Raw genomic sequence first — 18838 nt, 5'->3', positions numbered from 1 at the left:
AGGCAAGAATGAGTTTGTTTTGGAAAGTTGGAAACTGCTCTCAATACAAGTGCATTTTTTGCTGTTAAATGCTGCATCTTCTATGCTGTGTACATTATTAAGCATTTAAAAATGCACCATGGAATAAACATTTTGAGAATGTAAAAGTGTTTCATCCATATGGTATATTTACCCAACATTTTCTTGCATATTAACCCAATTCTGTCTTCTTGGCAGCTTGAGGAATGTCATTATGAATTTATTTTTTTCTCTTTTGCGAAATGTCTTGGCAGAAATCAGCAATTTTTAAACATGTGTGCACTTATGCTTAATATGTCAGAGACAAATTGGAACATCCATAAAATCCATAGGAAAACCGACACTTGGGGTGAGATAAACATCTGGTGCTAGCACAACCTGTGTTTATCCATTGTTCATGGCTATGAGAGAGTAAATGTCATTTGGGAGTTGAAAATTAGCATTGAACTTTTTTTTTTTTTGGTAAAATCCAGACATGTTTATTTGTATTTATGGGTGAATGTGTGTGCGAGCACTTTATATAAGAATATGTGTGCACACCTATACAACACAATGTAGAGGTTGTATCAATTAGAAAAAGAATTTAACCAAGGCGTCAGAAATAAACTAGAAAAACTAATATTTCTGAGATTTTCTTATACCTTTGGTTATATACACTGATCAGCCACACTGACTGAAGTGAATAGCAGCGAATATCTCATCACAATGACACTAGCAAAGGGTTCACCAGTGGGTACCCAAGAGTCAATGATTTGCATAAGGAGAGAATGTTAGCTGGTCTAGTTTAATCCCACTGAAGCAGTATTTTAGCACAAATTGCCCCCAAAAAATAATGCTGGCAGTAACTGATAGCTGTCAGAACACAGTGTATCGCAGCTTGCTGTGTAATGGGCTGTGTATAAGCAGACTGGTCACACTGGCTCATGCTGACCCCTGTTCAACGGGCAATTGAGTGTTTGGAGCTGGAGCATGGTGCTATGAAAGAAGGTGGCCTGGCTTGATGAATAATATTTGTTTTTCATAGTGTGACAGATTTTCCAGATCTCAATCTAGTCAAAAGTCTGTGGGATGCTGGAAAAAGGCCCCACCTCAAACCTTACTGCACTGAAAAGAAAGGGTGTTGATGTCTTAGTGACAAAATCCAGAGGACACTTTTAGCATCTATGCCTTAAAAGGTTGTTTTTATTTATTTATTTATTTATGGCTGTAGGAGAGGGACCTGCAAACCAGCCTAGATTTTAAGGATATTTTAATTAAAGAAGTCATCGAAAATGGATACTTGACTTTCTTTGTATTCTCACTTTTTCATGTTTAATTTTTTATCTCCACTGAGCCCACTGTTGATCACATCTTGCTATGAGAGAGTGTGGGTGTCATCATGATATAGCACCTTTTTTTCCCACTGCATTAAAATTAAAAGTGGCTGTGTAACAACACGGGGTCTAAAAAGTTTTTTCAATAGCACTATTGCTTTAGTTCCAGCCCTTGCAGCTTGTTACACACTATCTTTTGTAGTTTGTTATTGTGTAATTAAAGTGTCCGGTTGAACTGACGTTATTTCAATAGTGCGTTTTAGGTTAATTGTAGTAATAATTAAAAATGTAGGCAAGCAGTATTATCTTTTGTTAGATTTATGTGCTCGGAGGCTTTGCTTTAACAGAGAAACTTTACTGACTGACTGACTCAGCGCCAACGAATCCCTTTTAATGAAATAGGTTAAAATAGAATCCTACCCAAGCCATGACAATAGAGTAGCATCAGAAGTCCTAATCACATCAGCATACTAACTGGTGGGTTGCATGTATATGGTTTGTTCCCCAAACACCATGGATACCCCTAATTCCCCTGCAGCACATGTCACAAATTCAATTACAGTACTGTTACTGCAGACATCAGGCGTGTGCTGTCAGAGTCAAAAGTCTGCTTCACACACAGGGCTTTGACCTTCTATGTTCTCCTGCAGCACAAAACAAGTATCATTATCACTCATTAAGCCTGACTAACCTGCTTTTATCCTCGCTGACTAAACAAAGGATAATTATAATCACGATTTGGACTCTGTGCTGTACAACATGTGTCATGGGATGTACCCTAGTAAGCCAAATTAAAAACAAAATACAGGTTAGCTGCTTTTCATATCATAAAATTCGAATGAGGGGCATTTCAATTGCACATGAGGGTTGTTTAATTTTATATGTATTATATTTGCAGTTCATCTGTTTATTCTTAACATTCTCTCATCAAAATTAATTCTTGCTTCCTAAAAGGTTTTGTAGTTCGGGTAGCGTTTCTATCCACCTAACCACTACGCCAAATCGGTGTAGGGATTTCTCTCGAAGTAGTTATTTCATAGTAAGTGGTTTCTATGTACTAAAAGGTCACTGTTTAAGAGTGCGAAGGAACTGATGCAGGCTTTCAGGGAATTCTGGGCAGCAAAGTTCAACTTTCTTCTGCCAGACTATTCTCTCTCTCATCCCCTTCAGTTCACTGGGATATCTTTAGTCTCACTGGCCACATGGATATTACACACACTCAGAGTACTCTACAACTGACATTACTCCATCTCTTCATTGTCTTCGAATCAACGTGTATTTCTGTAAAAATAGGAAAGGAAAATCAGTTTTACTCGATATAGTAGTCGAGGTTAATGCTTATGAAGTTGTACTCATTTAGTTGGACATTTGCATTTCAAACGTTTTTTTCTGATGCAATTTGAACATGGTAACTGTGGCTGGAGGAAATCATGAGATAACGGTCATAGTGCACTGTTTGCAATGAAGAAGTCTGTGGGTGTCATCAGAATAGCTGAATACAGCAGATATGCACATGTGTACATAACACCAAGAGAGAGAAAAATTACAACATTTAAAACAGTGAGGTAGAGGAGGAACTCAACAGCTACTGTGGTTTGGGGATTTAAATGCAGGTCACGACTGAGTGCCTCTTTTTACGCTCATATTCTCCTTGCTTCGTTTTTAACTCCATCCCCAGGTGCTGCATGCTGCATCTTTAATCAGGGCATGTGCGCTTTGACACCTTCATGTCACCACAACATGCTTTTCTGAAGCTGTGTGAAGAATAGTTGTCTGGGGGTGACACGATGGAAGCTGTTACAGGCTCAATCACATTGCGGGACCAATCCCAGCTTTGTATTTAATCTGTGTGTTTGTTTGTATTTGCGTGCGTTTGGGGTGCAATGCATTTTTAGTGGCAGACATGGCACCAGCTGTCTTTTATGTGATTGGGGACAATTATACTGTATATATCCATCCCCATGTTGATTGCCAAGGATAAACCTATTGCTGCTAACAAGCATGAAGTCAACCTGCCAGAATGAGGAAAAAGTCATTTCCTCCTCCTCTTGTCCTCATCTCTCAACAAACCTTGACATTTTCCAGCACATAAATGTGAAGTATTTCTTAAGTCCTTTCACGCCTCAGTAGACAAATTGGATCAACCTATCGGTTAACCTTCACAAGAAGAAGAGATAATTCTTGAGCACATTTCTTAAAAATAAAACATAAGCATGGTCGTCATTTCCTTATTTGACAACCTTTCACGCATCACTTTTCTTAGCAGTTTGTGTAGACACACCCATATGTTCAAATTTTTTTCTTTTAAAAAGCAATGGTTACAACATTGAGCACACAGAAATTATTATTAATGTAGAACAGATGACAGTTGATGATCAGTCGTTGTCTTTTCGCCATACAAACAAACTTTATCTATCTTTATCTACAAATATATTGTGTATAGTATATATCACTAATGCTGTTACAGCCTAAACAAAGTAAAACCTAAAGTCAACAAACAATAATAATGCTAAATGTCTAACAACAGAAAAACATGTTCTTTGATTGTTTAGCATTCTGTTTTGATCCTGAAATAACAAGCAAGTCATCACGAGGAGAGGAACTGGTTTACTTATAAGGGCAGAGAAAGGGTAAATGAATAACCAGACTGTGTAAAACAAGAAGAGAGTTCAGATTATGTTCTGTCAGCTGACAAATGTACGAAATGCAACCCTGTCGAATGCCTTGCAAAGTAGGACAGTCACTGCATGAAGCAGTTTTTCTCTAGCAGACAGTATGAATGACATCCAGAACATGTTTTGTGCTATTTTAACTACAGTATGTGTTAAAGGAAGAAGCAGTTGACACTTTTTTTGTTAACCAGTATTTGGTGGAAAAAGAAATCAATTTTTTTTCTTTTTTTTCTTTTTGTTTTTCTTTTTATGTTGATCCATTTTATATTATTTAACTCACCCTAGCACCTAGTCTGTAATGAGGGGGAATCCAGGAGCCCCATTTAAAATACCCAAATAAGAAAAAAAACACAAAATTGTGTTTGTATTAAGTGCAGCAAATGAAAAGGGCTTTTTATTAGTCATTGAAAGGCCTTATATTGTCGTTTCCTGTTGCTGCCTCCACTCCTCCAGTGCACAAATAGGTTAAATGCGTCCTGGACCAGTGTCTTTCTAAAAGCAAAGAGCTGAAACACATATTGATATTTTCATGTAACTCTCAATGAAACAGCCCACGAAGACAATTCACAATATCCCCTTTAAAGGTGACCAACAGTACCTTAAACGCCTCTTTCACCATACTCCTGAGTCCCTCTCTGGGCCAAGTCCTGTGTAGCATGGTAGTGGGAAAGGTAATAGAGACCATGGGGACATCAGTAATCCAACCAGCTGTCCATGGAACAGCCTGAGCTTCAAACCTCTGCTCTTCATCCCCTCATAGTGGTACGAGCCCAGCTTCCTGCTTTGGCTCACGAATGCTTAGTGTTGGATACCACATTGGGGTCTTAGCGGACACCAGAGGCAGCCATTTGGACCATCAGCTCCTGCCTTCCCACCAGTGCTCAAGTGCATTGGGTCACAATGAGTTGCCTTGGTTTTCTAGAACTGATTGGCTGTCAGGCTCAATCCGTTCACAGCCCCCAGGAGCATGTCTCTATGACCAATTTAAAAGGCAGAGTCAGTGCCTTCCCACACTCCCTGCCTCTGCAAGACAGAACAGTGATGTGTGGATGTGGGCAGATTAAATATACTTGTTAAAAGGCTGTACTAAGCCCCAGGTCATTGACGATACTCAGTTATTGATTTGAGGGATTTTTGTATTTGTTCAGCATCATTGTATTTTGATTTGTTCTGTTTAGAACAAATTTTTGCTATGTTGGCGTTAAGATAAATGTGTGACCTTTGCAATGACCAAGAATCATTGCTCCTCCCACCGTATATACAATTCCTATTCGAACTAACATCTATTGGCTGTACTTAAGTCTTCACATTTGATTTAGACTCTGAAAAATAGTACATTTCTTAAGATTAATGTTTTTCTATGTTCAAATATCCTACAGAGATATTTAGTCATCGTGATAAACTACTATGAATGATGCAGGTCATAAAACATCATGATATCTACATCTCTGCATTTGGTAGAAAGTTCCCATTGAAAGCATTTCTCCTTTGTGGGAGGCCTTCCCCTCTCCTCTTGGAATAGAAAGAGGGAAGGGGGCCACTAAGGAAGATCTGTGTTGTCTCAATTAGAAGAGGCGTTTTTCTCACTGGGCCCTGCTCCAGGCCCAGCTGTGTACCTTCCACCGTGGGCTGAGCCGCTCCCTGCATACTGAAAACATTACTGGCCACAGGTCAGAGTGTTACTTTGCACACACACCTATTTATATAGATATTTTGACTAACCACAACCAGATGGTTTTACATAAAAGGGCAGAAAGTACTAGAATACTTCTTAGTTTGCAGACTCACATGGTCTTGCCAGGTACATGTACAATATATTTTTTAAAAGTGTGTTTTGATGTACACATGTACACCACACTTAATACACTATCTACAATTTCCATCATCATTATCATTATCCATAACTTCCCCCACTCCCTCTTATCATTAGATTTGATGATGATTACATAGTTGAGAGTCCCCTCCACCCTCACCCCACCACCCATCAACATTCCACATTCCTGGTTTGACCATGTTAGATACTGGCAAAGGAGAAAAAAATAACTAGATGAAGGTGTTCTTTTGTTGCTATAAGAGACACTTAATTTTTTTAATCGGCATTTCATGATTACAACAAAAACAACTACTTCAAAAATCCACTTAAATATCAAGTGACACTTATCTTTTGGTCACAGTCTGTTATTGAATTTCTCGATTGTGTGTGTGTTTCATTTTAGTACGTACAGTAACCTGAGATTTTTTTTTGAGCTGTAAAATAAATTCGTCCAAGTCTCAGAGGCAAAGGGTGAGGCAGTGTCTTTTTGTGAGTGGGACTTTGCGATCCAAGATAGTGGGATGACTGCATAGAGACTTGAATTTACACAGCAACAATTGGCTTTGAAAGAGACCTCTGTTTAGCCTTAGTCAATAGGAGAAATTGGTCACAGCTGGATTTTACTGGTCAGGTAGTATGTTCAGATGTTGAATGTGTTCTCTATTTTAGTTACCATGGCTGGGCCGGATGCTTGTTATCTTTTCACAAGTCTTTTTTGTGCCAGTAGACATTCAGCACAGTTCACTATTTTTTGCCCCTTAATACTTAATTTATGTAGCAACAGTAAGCAGCAAAACTCAATTCACCTCTGTACAGTATCACAGAAATGTTCCTGATTTACATTGAAATATCTTTACAATAATTGGATTTTTTGTAAGTAGCTAATTAAAAGCAAACGGGTTAGATAGATTACATTGGAAATACAGCAAAAGTCACTATCTGTGATCACTGCAACAAATATTATTGCATCAGGGATTTCCAGGGAATTGTAGGAACACGGTTTCTGAAACAACACTTGAATATGTGAATGAAAGAGACCTACTGCCAAAACAAAAAGGTGCAGTGATCCTCCTAGCACATGTATTTGCACATCCATTCACTGGAAGTAAGTGCTTCTGACTTAGTTTTACATGGATCATCTGTGGAAAGACACAGAATATTAGGTGTTTAAAATAGCTTGAAAAAAGTAACTTGGAGTAAAAGGCATATGCCAGGCTATTTAAAGTTTGACAAACAATATTTAATGGACTCAGAGAGTATGAGAGGACAAATATTCCAGGGACTTATGACGCAAACACCAGGTACTACTCCTCACCTCTTTAAAAGTGTTGTGGTTGTGGTAGCCTCATGCTCTGGGGTTGGCAGCAACAGGCAAATGGTTAGAATAAAGTGAACAATGACAAAACCCAAATACAGAGAGCTCCTTGAAAAGAACATGCTCTAGAGTGTCTATGACCTGAGAGCAGGACGTCAGTTCACCTTTCAACACTACAGTGACCTAAAACATATGCTAGAATGGCTACAGGAAAAGTCTTTGGCCATAAACAAGGTTTAATTGCTGCCTATGTAGGATAAACAGACACACATACACACACATCTGGATTTGTATGTATATACACAGATGGATAGATAGATGGAGATGAATCCTTATAAAGATGGAAGAGAGGGCATGTGTTTGCAGGCAGATTGCACATTTGAGGGAATAAATTGCCTTGTGGAGTACCAGACTCCACTTTGTCTGTTCCACTCTGTGTTCCTTTGACTTTAAATATGTTTGTTGAAAACCTGTCATCTGCAGTTTATTTTATTTCTTTTCAAGGCCCCCTATTTTACGGTGTCTTGTGGCAGGGCTCAGCCGGATGGTCTGTGTCCGGAAGTGAACATGTGGTAGTGTTTAACTTTGTAATGCCCTGGGTTTTATGGACGTCTTGAGGGAGATATCGCATGGAAGGCAACCAGGATAGGGATTCTGGGCCAGCAAACAGACTGGATGTCCAAGTGCTGGAGAACTCTTGTTATCACAGAGCATCCCAAGGGTATACCTCAGTCCAAGCCCCACAGAGAAGGCTTAACATGGATGCCAAGTCATCTCTAATAAGCCAAATCTGCTTTTGCTCGAACATTTTTGTATTTTTTCAATTGAACCTCTATCAAATTGGTGACTCCTTTTGGCATGAACCAAGCTTTAACTCCCCCTCAGTTAATGAATTGTGTAACAGTTTTGCTCACCAGAGACTTCTCTTCAAGTGGTTATTTTGGCTCCAGTGAATCTTCCATGTGTTTTGTTAAAACATGATTTTGAAACTCATCTTTCTTGATATCCTTCTCAAAGCTCTTCACCCTTGTAAGTCAATATAATGCAACAAGTCCATGTGAAATAAGAGTTATAATTTAGTGGTGCATTTCTCTTCTGAATTCTCTTGGCTAATATCAATAACATTTGACTCCCATGTTTTTCTTTGAGGGACATCTGGGCCAAGAATCATCTATTGGTAGTTCAAGTTTACACAATGCAGAGGGTGCAGAGCTCAAAGTCATTGCTTATATTACACCAGACGTTTATAGTCAGTTTCAGGGACTGCGTTTATCCAGATTCCTCCCATACAGAGAACCCTCCCACTTTGTGACCATCAATAATAACTCTTGAATGCTTGATTTCTTGGGAGATTCCATTAACAAACATTAAACTGTCCAAGAAGGATGGTGTTGTTTTCAGAGCATTACGGTTTAGCCACTGGGCAACTAGTAAAACACGTTTAAATGTTGGCAAGGACTCTCATCAGCTGTTATGGACCGACAATGTTGGCCAGGTTAAGCTGCCTTTGCAGAAAAACAATCAATCGCAAAAAACAAAAAAGAAAAGAAAAAAGTTGCCCTAAGCCTGATGTAGACAATGTGATGTTTAGTAAGTACCTGACAACTCTTGGGTTTTAGACACATCTATAAAACTGTGTCTTTATTGTTGTTTCCAACCATCTGGTTGAAATATGCCACCTATAGTCATTCCCTTCACACACACCTGGGACTCTGACTAGTGTGGCAGCTCAGATGTGTGCAAGCCCTCCAGGGCCTATCAGTCCACATGCAGTGCTCAGAGGAAACATGTGACATGTGGCATAATTGAGTCAGCCAGCAAATACTGTAGCTGAAATCAGCCAAGTGATGCCACTAGTCAGTGCCCAGTGGGACAGCTCTGAGCTGTTTAAGATGGTATCAGAAAGGCGAATGTGCCTGTTTCATATTATTAAAGGCACTGTTTTCTGTTTAATTTGAGATAGCATTGGGCCCTGGGGGTAAGGGCTAAGATAGCTGAGGCACTGACGAATGGGCCAAGAGTACCCTAGGTACCCAGGTGGAAGATTCAAGTGGCAGTAGAGAATGGAGAATAGAGGTTTAAGAGAACAATATACTACCAAAAGTAGCTAAATCTCCCTTCTCAGTTTAATTTGCCTCTCTCTCTGTATGCCATTTTTTTCTAAAAGGGAATCATTGTTTCCTCGTGTTGTATTTTTGCTGGCTCTCCAGTTTCTTTGTCCAAGGTTCTTGAATCATATGAAATCCAACAGAATTCCTTGGGCCTTACTTGTTACTGACTCAGTGTATGTGAGTCAAAATATTGTGGGTGTAATGCTGTTGTCATTGGATTTATTTATGAGGTGAATAATATTTATTTTGTGTCTGTAGTATTTGGCTTGCCTGGAGGAATTTCCATAGAAAATTGCTGATGCTTGAATATGAAAATACATATATTTGCCAGAATCAAAGGCGTCCCTGAAACTCTGAGCTTGAAAATAAGTCACAAAATGTATAATTATTATTAGTAGAATGTAGATTAATATAACAAAATTACAACAGCCAGCAATTAAGGGCCCTCTATTGTCATCACAGATGTTTCATCCCGTTTTACTCCTAATTAGGCCCAAAAAAAGGTAATAATCTCACATTTTAATTAGAATTTAACTTAAATTTTCAGGTATATATTCAGGAGTAGTTACACAATTGGACACATTTTACTTATTAGGTCAGTTATTATGTCATCAGTAAATTCACATTATTTCAAACCAGGCAGTTACTATCTGAGTGTTTCAGTCCCACAAGCCTTTGACCACTTTACACTGTTGAGCTCAAGTGAGTAAACATGCTCTCAGTAGTTTTTAAGTCTGGTGGCTGAGTTCTGTAAGCATGTAAAGGAATGCTTTCAGATGTTGACAGAAAATCAAACCATAACACTGTGTACAGCATTGTTATATACTTAGAGCACTTTTAGTTCTACTTTATACAGTAAACAGCTGCATCCCCAATGTCTTGCATTGACACCAACCACTGGAGTCAGACAAGTGCCTTCAGCACTGCTTCTTCTGGCTGCCCAGGAGATGTTGTCTCTTTGATTTTGTTTTCTTCAAATATGCAAGCCAGTGCAATGGGAGCAGATTGTTTGTTCTAGATTTCCTGTGAGACTCCCACCTTGGGTCTAAACAGAGCAGTTGTGATGATTAGCAACAAAGTGAGCTGCCTCTCCCATAAGTCATCAGGAGCAGAGGGAATGGTCCAAGGAATCCATTCTTATATTGGTTGCTCTTCATTATAAAACAATCTGTTCCACATCCATCGGTGTCGACCACCCTTTTGCAGTACAGTGACCCCAATACAAATTGTTAACCTTTAGTTTTCTACATAGACACCTATGTTTTAGACAAACTTGATGTCATTGAAGAGTAATACATGCCTTAATAGTGTCTTCTTTATAAAAGCAAAGGTTTCTTCATTTGTCTGTTGTGTTCAATCGCATAACAGAGACTTGATGTCATTTTCTGGGAAGATGGGGGTAACACAGTTATCTGGTTGGCTCCATCAGCTTGACACACTAGGCCTAAGGAAAAAATCTGTTCTTATCAACCATCTAGTCATTGTCTCAATAAAATGCGGGCACAAACATAAATGAACAGGGGTTGTGTCATCTGCAGGACTGGTTTGATGCTGCAATTGATGACACTGAGCAATGTCACAAATCACGCCACATCTCAGTGGGTTTTTAAATGTAGGGCTGAGCATAAAGAACCTGCTACATTTCAACCGGCTGTATAGTTACATTGCTATTCAGTTTCTTTTAAAAATATGGTTCATGATAAAACAATCATTTAAGGGATGTTATGAGCTCTGGAATGGATTAGGATTAGTACCGAATCTCCCACCAAAGAACGATTAATAACAATTTTACATTAACACTTTCAGAAACAGCTTCCTCAGGGAAAAAGAGAATCTAGGTGGAATTAGAAAAATCTAAACACATATTTATAAAGAAAATGCTACAGGAATTTGTAATTGCATGCACTACCGATAAAAAAAGTCCCATATAAAAGAGTTCCATTAATTTTTAAGACATGTGCACACAGTACAGAGTGATACACTGTATTCTGTGTATTATTCATTTTATTGTATTGCAAGTAGGATGCACCATAGAGCTGAGTTAAATTGCCTAACAAATATTTCAAAAATTTTAATTTTGCTTGTTATTAAAATATTGAGATGAAACTGTTATCCTGAGGTCTACTGGTAAGAAAACTAAGGATGGAAATTATTTAAATTACTTTGTTGCAATCATTTAGTAATTTAAGTCTTACTTTTTTACAACACTTAAGTCAGTCATTTTAACAATTTGAGTAAAGAGCACACTGTACAATTTTGTTATATTGTATACTGTATCATTTCCAAAATATCTTCCTTCTAAAAAAAATGTTCTTTGCCTGCAGTGAAAAAAGACGTGAAAGACGAGACTGATGACAAAATGCCGCAATTCAAGAAAAAGGCCAAAGAGCTCCGCATCTTGGATGCCAAGACAGCACAGAATCTGTGTAAGTACACACAGTTGTGTTCTTTTGAATTTTACAGCCTATAGCTACATTAATTACCATTTAGCACCGTTAGTTCATGAAATATATTACTTATTAACCATGTTTTTTTCTGTCTGAAAAGTCAGTGGCATTTTCACATTCACACAAACAGCACAACAAAGCTGTTTGTGTTCCACCGACAGTAGAAAGCCCTTTGCAGTGATAGTGTTTTACTAAGCCCTATGGGGAAATGTTTTCTTGGCAGTTGTTTAGCAATCATGACAAGTGGGGATGCATTGTGTCAAGGCTCCTTGTCTGTAATGTGTAAAACAAATTTCCATCTGAACTAAGCACTAAAGCAACGCATTTGTGTTTGAATTCCCAGGAGTCTAAGTGGACAAAATGCTTAGATTAATTTACCTCTAAACCTTTGAGGGGTACCATTTCATGTAAGTTGCAAATAATCTATAGATCAACTATGCCACTTTCATATGAACTGCTCTGATCCCCAAACTAACTGTTTCAATTCATGACACTGGTGGAAGTCTTGTGTTGCCATGTGGGAAGATTTTTATTTATTTTTTTGTTATTCCAAGTCTCTGCAGTCTTGAATGTACCTCAGAATGTAGCTGATAACGCCTCATGAAAATATACTGTATATGTCAAAAGTTTACAGGTCACCTTCATTGCACCCTCCATTTTTATCCATGTCTTTTTTGCTTTGTTTTTGTTTTTTTAAATGAGGATGATGATTGGAGTATGCAGTGGTATACTGTAGACGTGCTTTGGCATTTTTATAGGTGTATAAAATCCTGTACACTGGGTGAAGAATGAAAGCAAACTAAAATGTCTAATAAGCCGAAGAACGCATGTAGATCACAGACACATCAAAATCACTGTGTGCCTCATGGCCAATTTCCTTCTTGTGTGCCGCTGATATCTTCAATCAGCAGAGGCCAGATGAATGAGTTCATCAGGCAGGATTATGTCCGGAAGGGGCATGTGGTATGAACATAAGGAAGACTCATTCTGTGTGTCTGGGTGAGTATGAACGTTAGCATGTCTGCATATTTCCAAATGTGCAATGTCGTTGCACTTGTGTATGGACTGTGACAATGTTTATAGGTGTCACTGCCATATTTCATTACAGCCTGAGCAGATGGGCTTAAAATTTAGGACGAAGCAAAAAGAAAATCTCACCTCTAAAGTGGCAGCGGGTGGGAGACATGTGGTCCTACGGAGCAGCATAACTCCCCCAGGTCGCCTTGACACATACTACAGCGTCATAGATCATATTCACTGCCTGCCGCAGAACGCGCTAAGCTCCCTTTTCAATTTTGACATGTGGTAGTATTGAAGGTTCAGTTACTGGGGTGGGTAGTGTGACAAAATGAATGACTGTGATGTACATGCCACTGTAAGTACTCCTGTATAATGATTATGCATACCATTATCTGATAAGTTGTTCCTACCTGTTGAGTGAGTGTAGCACCGTTTAGCAGGAACCTGAGCAACAAGGAGACAGTAAAATAGAAATATGTAAGAGCTTTAAAGTCTGTGAAAATCCTTGACATCCAACACTTTAAAGCATAGACGGGACATGATTCAGTTTAAATTACTTAATCCCCACTATAAAGGAGCACAGCTGGTTACAGTAACAAGAGCACAGTATTCAACAAAAGTGCATTTTTCAATTTTGCAATTGAATTATAATGGCCTTAAATGTTGAATGTACATCTCAAATAGAGAACAGTCATAAAGAAACATTTTTTTTTTAAATTGCCAGCATGAAGTTTTGGTGCCACAACAGGATTCTTTTCTGGAATCTATTATAAAAACAGACACTTAGACATATTGTAGCACTGAAAGGTTTAAAAGCCTACTAGTCTCTAACATCTACAGAAAATGGTACCTCTGAGACGTTTGGCCAGAAATAGAAACCAAACTTCATCAGAAGATGAGCATGTAAGATGTTTAAAACTGAAAAGGGATGAGGTGTTAAAAAATCAAAAAAAAGTTTTTGTATCTTTTTAGAAACCTGTACTTAATTTTTTTTTTAAACTGGGGTTGTTGTAGAATTCATATTTAACAATGGAGTAAATGTTTTGGCAGGTGCCATTTTCCTACAAAATTATGATCAAATGTGATGGAAATTTAGTAGGCAGCCTATGAGTAAGATGGTATGTGATAGTAAAAGAATAAAAATTAAGGGAAAGACAATATACTATGAAGCCCCCCTGAATTTGTTTTTAGTGACCATTGGTCAGACAACAAAACTCTGCACTGCCCTTCAGTTTACCAGCAGCCTCTAACATATTGCACTACACCGTCAGATCCTGGCAGGTGGATGTGCAGGTGCAGTTTTTTTTTTATATTTCCTATGCCAAAGTGTAGACCAAAATTGCATTGTACTGCAGAATCTGCATTAACACGGCTCCACCTGCACCACTTTTCCCATTTTGGCACAGTTACAGTAGATTATGTAGCCTGGAAATAACCAAACAGGTGCAGGCTGACACACCCAACACTGGAACATACACAGCAAGACAACACAACTCAACTGCTAGATGGCAGCAGAAGGTGAATTTACAGCCTGCCACTCCAAGTCTTCTACCTTACCGACTTCCAATTCAATCTGTAATTTAGTATAAATCCCATGATTTTTTTGACACCCCACCCACAAAAGAAAGAACTGTTGGATTCATAGGACATATTGAGCAAACACAAACTGTATACCATTTAGGCAACAAACAAGAATTTTTGCATTGATGGAAATGTGGGGTTATGCAAAAATAAATATATTTGATTTATTATAGACAAAGGTGAGTCTAAATTGATCAACAGGTGAAAGTAATATGACATGACTTCTATTGAAAACACACACATACTGTGACAAAAAAAGCAATAGACAAAAAAAAAATCCAATGTTGCATGTCAAATACGGACATGAGGTTGCACTGCTACAGTAATATACTGCTGAGTGACTCTCCACCAACTCATTACCAAACCTCCACCTGTGACTTTCACCTGGATACACCATCAGCTCTAATTTCTACTACGGACACCTCACCTGGAGAGTGAAACACCCACTAGGTTCTCCCCTGAGGCGAATTCAGTGTGCCTCTTTGCATCCACCCAAACAAAACCATGTAGCCCTCTGAGGTACCTGTGTTACTGCCTCCATAATAACAATAATAATAATTATAATTATTATTGTTCTATTGTTGCAGTTTTGCTGAAATTGTATTACTTTAGCACCTTTCACCCTTACTGGTAAATGTTGCTGTTCTCCTTCCCAATTGTTGTCAGGATGACACAAACTATCCTATCGAGGGGCAGAAAGTGTATTAGTTTTTCCAAGTGACAAGTTAGGTTTGTGGTCATTTTGTCTGAGGAGCAATGAGTGCTGAAATGTCTCTTTGAACCCTGCGGTCTAATAAAAAAAAGGAGAGGAAATGACTCTCTTCTCTCTCCATCACAACAGCAATTTTCTTGGGCTCGTTCCGCCTGCCTTATGAAGAGATCCGGGACATTGTGCTGGAGGTAGACGAGGATAGACTGAGTGAATCACTCATCCAGGTAAGACTGATGTTCAGTGTGGTGTGTTAGTTTTTTTTCACTCCCACATGCACACGCACCGTTATTTCTACCCTCTTTAATGATTTGAGTGTGTGTGAGAGAAGGAGAGAGAGCTTTTTCTACACACTCATGCGAAAACGAAGATTTTTACATTTTCAGTCTCTGCTTGGTTCACTTAGTGTCCTGAATTTAAGTGTGGTATGGTCTTTTTGGTGAAAGTCGGCCCCTTCATTCTTATGAGGACCCTCTATTTGTCCTCTTATAATGGAGGATGAAGGACAGGGTTTGGCAAAGTCTTCCCAACTCCACCCTTCTTTCCTCTTGCCTTTGTCTTAAACCATGATTGATGAGGTTCCTAAAGGCTACTTGTGTTTTCTCCCATTTTATTTGTTTTTTCTTCTCTGAAAGCATTAATTGAAAGCTTCTGTAATCTGGCAGAAAGCAAAGAGTGAAAATTAGAAGATGAAAGGACCCCCCCCCCCCTCCCCCCCGCTTTGTGAAGGGATTTAAGGTGCTGACCTTTGTCCATTTAGCCTTTCTGTCCCTGACCCATCTTCACCAGGGTGTTTGTACACAGATTCAGACAAGGGTTGAAGTGGTTTACAGTATTCTAATTGGGTTACAGGGAACACTAACAGCTACAGCTAATAAACACTGAAAAATAACTCAAAATAATCCATCATACAGCTGTATAATAGTGATATCTGCCATAACCTTTAACTTTTGTTCACAGTTAGAAAAAATATTGTATGTGAATGAGTTGTATCCTTTCAGTAAATGTAAACCAGGAAATTGAGGCTTCTAAAAAACAGGCAGCTTTAACAATGCTCATCAGAGTCAGTGTGTGAATCAGCATAAGCATCAGGGGACTAAATTTGTCTTTGTTTTTTTAATTTTTTATATATATATTTTTAATCCTTTCGGCTCATCCCGTGAGTTCAGGGTTGCCACAGTGGATGATTTGTCCACATGTTGATTTGGCACTTTTTTTTTAACGCCAGATGCCCTTCCTGACGCAATCCTCCGCAATTTCTACCGGGCTTGGGACCGGCACTGAGCGGCTGGGGATGGGCTGTTGGGGGTTCAGTGTCTTGCACAGGGACACTTTGAGATGTGGTCGGGAAGAGTGGGGCACAAACCTCCGACCCTATGGTCGGTAGGCAGCCACTCTACCAACTGAGCCCCCCCATCAGGGAATTCAACTTCAACTGTAACAAAATCCAGGGGGGAGTGAAACAACTATCGGTGCAGTGTGTCAGTGCTGGTTAGATAACAGTGCTAAAGACAGAGTGAGTCCTATCCAGGACAATTAGGGCAATGCTTTCAAATTACATTGAAATAAATTACATTAAGTACCAATATACAATTTTTCCCCTTTTTGTGTGTTGCCTTGTGTTGACTATCCAGAAGTTTCTTAATTCAGTAGAGTCTAATATTCTATGTACAACAAGAATTTGCAGTGTTGTGATTGGAACAATTAATTCAACCATTCAAACCAAAATAGCATAAAAACATTGGATCACAAAGGTTTTTCTTAAAAAGACTGTTATGAAATCCAGCCTTTCAAGCCACATCACAAAAGGTTCAGCCAAATCCTGGAAGGACTGACAAATACTCAGTAGTGTAGTTTAAATAAACTTGAGAAGGCAAACACATTCCTTCATTTAACTACAGTTATTACTAAACGATGGCAGGTATGCTCTTACTATTATTTACAATGACAAAATCACTTCTCGGAAACCTTTGAATGGCAGTGTGTGCTCCATCTTTCTCCTTTTTTGTATTAGCTTGTAGCAGTGATAACACTGACTGTAACCCGAACTCTATTAAAGACACACATTAGCATGTGTACAAGGTGTTTAAAAACTTAGATCTTCTGTGAAGTACATATTTCATTTCTACAGAATACACGTTTATATTTAATACATAAATAATTTAATTTGTTATTGTTTAATTCAAGGGGCTTAAATACTTGAGTTCTGTGTAATATCTCTTTGAAAGGAAAGCACATGGTTCTCAACCAGACAAAATATCTCAAGTTGGGGTGGGTATAACCAAAGTCAAAAATTAAAGCAAACACTAGAGGGTTTTTCTTTTATTTACACATCCGTTGAGGGGAAAAAAGTACAGATATTTTAGGTATGCCTTTTTCAATGCGCACTGCATATTAATGCTGCACTAATATCTGTAAAACCCACAGACAAAACACAATTTTCCTACCATTATGTCATATGCTGTATGGTGTTTGTAGTATTTTTAAATGTATTCATGTGCAGATGGCAAACGGACACTTTGTTCACTAGTCCACATTACTACATTTGCACAATATGTTATTACGGAGGTGGTTCCTCTTTTTACACATTTACTTTTTTCCCTGCAATATCAGTCAAAGTTAGTCTTTGTTTTCTAAAGGTACTGACCTTTCCTTAGACGTTTTATGCCACACAGTTGCTAGGATGTGTTTTGCTTCTCATGAAGAAAAAAAAAAAACTGAAAACACAGTTCTTGCATTTGTGTTTGACAGACATCGCAGTTTGCTCCTGGGTTTTTACTGTTTTTTTTTTTTTGTTGTTGTTGTTTTCTCACTGTACAAGGTATTTTGAGGTACCATTTGACAAGCAAAGGCAATATCTTTACATGAAAATGTCATTGATTGTTTACTCCAAAGACCTTCTAATGAAGAGTTGATTATAGAACAAAATCATGCTAAAATGATTTCACAAATTAAACGAGGAAGCAAGCAACACATGCCGAAGATATACAGTTAGAGCTGTACAGAGGCACTGGAGGGGAGCAAAGAGACTTCCTGCTGGGTGACAGTCCTGAGTGTGGGCTCCATCTGCGCAGTCCTCATCTACACTCATTATGCTGATTAATCACTCTACACCCACCCACTTTCAGCCACATGCCAATCATCATTTATTCACATGGACAACTGCACACACACATACCGAGCAGGGAGATGCGTCTGCCTGGCTTTGGCAAGAACAAAAGGAAACACATTTACCATTTTGCTAATGTTAGAGTGGGCGAGTGTTTACATCTACAGTATAATAAACGAAAATAAGCAATAGAATCACGGAAGAAGGAAAAGAAAGAACAAAGGAAAGTTATTTGATTAATAAAGGTGTATACTTTGTATAACCAAGACAAAGACTAGTGTATATTGTCAATGATCAACCATTAATAATAGCGACACTCTACTAGTTGTTAGCTACTTTTTGATTGGTTTTGATTTTGAACTTGCTTCATTTGGTTCCAGTTTACATTAAGACATGTGTATGAATGCTGTTAAACTTCACTCTGCCTTCCCTATACAGTGTGAATATGTCTCTCTGCTTGTAACTGACTTATCCAGGTCTCATTCACTTCAAATGATGTGTTTTTTATTTAAAACCCACAGAAACATGTAATGTCTTTACTTATTTTGGCAGTTCCACAAAGCTACGGACACGAATGAGAACATTAGAACTGGCCCTGTACCATGTGATAGGAAAATAAGAATCTACCAAATTCAGTTCAATTCAGAATTTTTCTTTACACCATTTTACGAGGACTAGTGACAAGCAAGACGGGGATTGATGAATGGAAGGAGTAGTGAAAATGGAAGGA

At 38.5% G+C, this 18838-nt stretch overlaps 1 protein-coding gene across 8 annotated transcripts in view; it reads left to right on the top strand.

The window, feature by feature from the left end:
• Nucleotides 1-18838, top strand: part of diaph2 (diaphanous-related formin 2) — a 352014-nt gene that overhangs the window by 182192 nt on the left and 150984 nt on the right. For all 8 annotated transcript variants that reach the window (XM_067517868.1, XM_067517862.1, XM_067517865.1 and 5 more), the window contains 2 exons: nt 11567-11668; nt 15132-15226. In XM_067517868.1, coding sequence (XP_067373969.1) covers nt 11567-11668; nt 15132-15226 — 197 coding nt within the window. The remainder of the gene's footprint in view (nt 1-11566; nt 11669-15131; nt 15227-18838) is intronic.

Source organism: Channa argus, chromosome 10 (assembly GCF_033026475.1).
Source record: "Channa argus isolate prfri chromosome 10, Channa argus male v1.0, whole genome shotgun sequence".
Lineage (NCBI taxonomy): Eukaryota > Metazoa > Chordata > Actinopteri > Anabantiformes > Channidae > Channa > Channa argus.
This window is presented reverse-complemented; position numbering and strand designations above follow the sequence as displayed.